Source organism: Monopterus albus, unplaced genomic scaffold (genome assembly GCF_001952655.1).
Source record: "Monopterus albus unplaced genomic scaffold, M_albus_1.0 scaffold287.1, whole genome shotgun sequence".
Lineage (NCBI taxonomy): Eukaryota > Metazoa > Chordata > Actinopteri > Synbranchiformes > Synbranchidae > Monopterus > Monopterus albus.
Genome location: NW_018128167.1, coordinates 386,321 through 390,514, shown reverse-complemented (window position 1 = coordinate 390,514; position 4,194 = coordinate 386,321). Strand labels below are relative to the sequence as shown.

At 45.6% G+C, this 4,194-nt stretch overlaps 1 protein-coding gene across 5 annotated transcripts in view; it reads right to left on the bottom strand.

Annotated features, from left to right (window-relative positions):
- The window catches only part of plekhg2 (pleckstrin homology domain containing, family G (with RhoGef domain) member 2), a 76,242-nt gene that overhangs the window by 42,237 nt on the left and 29,811 nt on the right, over positions 1 to 4,194 (bottom strand). For all 5 annotated transcript variants that reach the window (XM_020622695.1, XM_020622697.1, XM_020622698.1 and 2 more), the window contains one exon: positions 1,426 to 1,526. In XM_020622695.1, coding sequence (XP_020478351.1) covers positions 1,426 to 1,526 — 101 coding nt within the window. The remainder of the gene's footprint in view (positions 1 to 1,425; positions 1,527 to 4,194) is intronic.

The window sequence follows — 4,194 nt, the reverse complement described above, 5'->3', positions numbered from 1 at the left end:
ATAAGCTCAACAGCTGCTGCACAAACTACTTTCTTAATGTGGAATCACTAAACCCACGGCCCTGGTGGCGTCGGGGCCTTGTTCCGGTCATTTCTGCCTCTGTGCATCCACCAGCTTATCTCTCTGTCTGTTCTGAGACTCCAGCCAATGAGGGATTTTCCAGACTCAAATCCACCAGAAAATCTTTTTGACTGTGATGAAAATGTTGAAAACATTCATTTCCTGTTCACGCCAAGCAGCCGTCGCCATGACGATGTCATAGTACCTGCAGCATCAATTATGACCAGTATGAACCATGACATCTCAGACTGAACGTCCTCTCACTACTTTCAGTGTGGTGATCATTCATTTAACAGCTTCTTTCTGAACGAGTGACTAGTGTGTCGGACCATCACACGTCAGCCCACGTCTGTGTTCTCTCAGGTCAAACTTCAGGGTCATGTGGCTCATTTTGGAATAAAATGACAAACATTTTAACAACCAAAGATGGTGGATATGAGTAAATCAGTCAGTCAACACACACAGGGCTGGATCAGGTGACCCTGAGCCTTCCCTTAGTTATGCTGCTATAGGCCTAGGCTGCTGGGGGGCTGAGTTTCTCTCCTCTCCTCTCTCTCCCTATGCTTCTATATGCCACCATTACACATCACTAACTTTGTGTCTCCTCTCTCCCGTAGTGTGTCCTCTCTCTCTCCCTGTACCTTTCTACAGGTTGCCCTGGCCCTGGAGCTCTACGTCTCTGATGAGCAGCCCCCAGCCACATCAACCTGATCAGTGTTTGATTGTTGTGTCTTGTTGCTTTTCTTCTTTTGTCTCTCCTTTATCCACTCACCCCAACCGGTCGAGGCAGAAGGCCGCCCACCAAGAGCCGGGGTCTGTCGGAGGTTTCTTCCGTTAAAGGGAGTTTTTCCTCCCCACTGTCACCAAGTGCTTGCTCAAGGGGGATTTGTTGGGTTTTCCCTATGTAATAATAGTGATAACAGTAAGGTCTAGACCTTAGTTTGTAAAGTGTCCTGAGATGACTTTTGTTGTGATTTGGCACTATACAAATAAAATTTGATTTGATTTGATTTGACACAGAGAGAGGCAGTTTCATGACCTGATGATCACATCTATACCTTCCTTTACATAGGTGAATCCTTGGCCTTGTCTTGAGTATAGATGTCCAAGCTACACTGGCAGCACCTTTGAGTTGTGGCACTTCCTTTAGTGCCGACACAGTACACGGCAGTTACATTAAAAGCCAAATGAAAGATAACAAAATCACAAAACAATCGCCATCTCAGGGCTCCACCTGAAAACAGAGCGTATGCCTGCCCAAACTAAATCTGGACTGTGCAGTGAAAGACTGAATAGAAACAGCATTTTGAGTGTCGACACATTTCAAAACAAACATGCTACACAGAGGAGGAGCAGGCGACTTACCTGTTGAACTCGTAGATGTCCTCGATGTTGCAGAACAGAGTGCTGACCTGCTCCGGCTTCAGTGGCAGAGCCCCACAGTCGATGATACAGCCCAGATAATCCTGCAGACACACAGGGACACTATGAGTCAAAACTACAGAGATGCTATTTTTAATTAGTTCATTTCTCTGTTAGAAAGTATGCTGGTCACTTTTGCTTTGCCACAACAAGCAGACTCATGTTCTCTGATTCTTTGTTGGTGGTTTATTTCAATCTTACTGCTCTGATTCTTTGTTGGTGGTTTATTTCACTCTTACTGCACCGACATTATGCCCCCGGTATCCTCCGTTACGAAAACACAGCCTCGATATTGAAGTTGGTTCGTTCTGCACATCAAGCTCACACAGGTGTTTCACTGATTAGACTCATGAAAATGTGTGCATGTCTAATCTGGATATGCCATGTTTAGAATTCACATGAAACACTGATGCACTGTGTTTGAAAACAGAGAAATGCTTTCATCATCATTTCTCATACAAAATCACAATGAACTCCAAACTGCAGCATCACACTCACACACTGGTTGTAGCCTCTGATCACAACATAATACCCTGCCCACACAGAAGCCAGAACATCACGTCCTGCTCCGAGGCTTATTTTCATTGAACCTCCTTGGGCCGGATGTGGACACACATACAAATCCAGGCTAAAACAATCAAACACAGACTTCATGAAATTAAAGATGTAGCTGATCAGTAATAGCATGACAACCGGTACATTTCCTAGAAATAAGGTGGAAACAGTGGCTTCCTGGAAGGAAGGAAATCAACTGATCAACAGTAATGTTTGCCAATTTTAAGAAGCGTTAACACATTCTCGGCGGATCGGTGCAGCTTCTGCAGTAATGCAGTCGATGTACCGGTCCGTCGTGGTGAAGAAGGAGCTGAGCTGTAAGGCGAAGCTCTCGATTTACTGGTCAATCTACGTTCCGACTCTCACCTATAGTCATAAGCTTTGGGTCATGACCGAAAGGGCAAGATCCCAGATACAGGTTTATGGATGGATGGATGGATGGATGGATGGATGGATGGATGGATGGATGGATGGATGGATGGATGGATGGATAACACATTCTCAAATATCATTAGACGCAGCATCCGGCCTCTCGTCATCTACAGGAGCACACTTGTCAGAGCAGAGTTCATGATGTGAACAGGAACCCAGAAACGATGAGCCAAGGCTCGCACCAGACAGGAAGTCAAGCAGGATATGACGAAGATCAAAAAAGGGGAAGCTCATAGTGCAAGAAGCAGAGAGAGTAAAGATGCTAATCACACACATCAGCCTGAGAGCTGACTGGTCCAGAGCTGCTGCTGTGACAGGCTGAGGTTCAGGGGGCCTGGGCAGTAGCTGCATATCAAGATTCAGATGCTTCACACCAAGTTCCTTCTCAGATAAATGCTTGCATCCATCAGCCTGTGTGTGCCGCAGCTGCAGGCTCCAGTTTCCACATTGCTCTGTTAATTCTGTGGTGTCAGCAGGTTTTTGGGCGCTGCCTTGTTAGTGTGACGTTACAGTAGTTTCTGTATCGCAGACTTGTTCCCTTTTTAATCACCTGACTGACAAAACAGCAAAGTTACAGGCAGTTACAAAACAAACAGCAGTTTTTAAATCACGTGCACAGACAGTGAGTTTCAGTCTCCTGTTGATGGAACACTGCGGAAAACATTTGGCATGTTGGACATTAGTATTTGAAGTCCAGTGCATGAATAGATTTGAGATGAATAAACTACTAACAAACAGTTTCCTGTAGCAGGGTCTGGACTGATCTCTGACCGTTACAGTGTCTGCTGTGTTTAAGGGGTTAAAGGGGGCGAGAGGGGCTGATGGGACCTGAAACATGGATGTTCACAGTATATGGTTCATTCAGGTCTGAGATCACACTTTAAACGAGGTTATTTCCTGTGGTGGCGAGTAATGAGAGTGGAGAGGAATCATGGACGAGAGACACCAGGACAAAGAGAGAGCGAGGCGAGCCAATAGATGGTGTGTTTTTAACTGAGACTGAATACCAGTGAATGCTCAAGGGAACATGGCAACCCAGAGCCTTCCTCCCATGGTCGTGGGCCATCTCCTGTTACCGTACCTGATTGGGCCACGCAGCTGGATGATGTCACCGTGTGGTGCAGTAAAAGTCAAACCAGAACCAACTTCTTTGCCGCACAAGGCTGAACGCAGTCACCCAGAGAAATGAATAGGGGGACTGTGTTTTCTTAACCATTTCAAACTCAGGCTGATCCATTCTCCATTCGCCGCTGGGAGGCCATTTTGCTCCGCCCACCAAGATGCAGCTTTTTAAATGGTCATGACTGAATGGAAACCAGTTACACCAAAGCTTTCTGGTTAAAATCATTTTGTGTTTACACTGCTGAATCTTGGTGCGTTTGGTTTGTCCACCTGTTTATTTTCCATGTGGATGCAAACAAAAGCTCTCTCGTTCTTTCTCTGTCTGTTTTTTAACTAAATCGGTCTAAAACTAGCACTGTGTGTGTGTGTGTGTGTGTGTGTGTGTGTGTCTAATGAGGCATATAATGAGAGGCCTTGGCCACATTCATCACCTTTTAAAGGCAACAGGAAACATACACTCCCCAGGGCATGGATGGAGGGAAAGTGAGGAAACCAAAAGAGATGAGTGAAAATGACAGAGTTCAAAAGAAGAAGAAGACAAGAGGAATGAGGAAGAGACAGAGCTGCTGGAGTCTGCTCAGGAAAACAGCAAACATGAAGAGA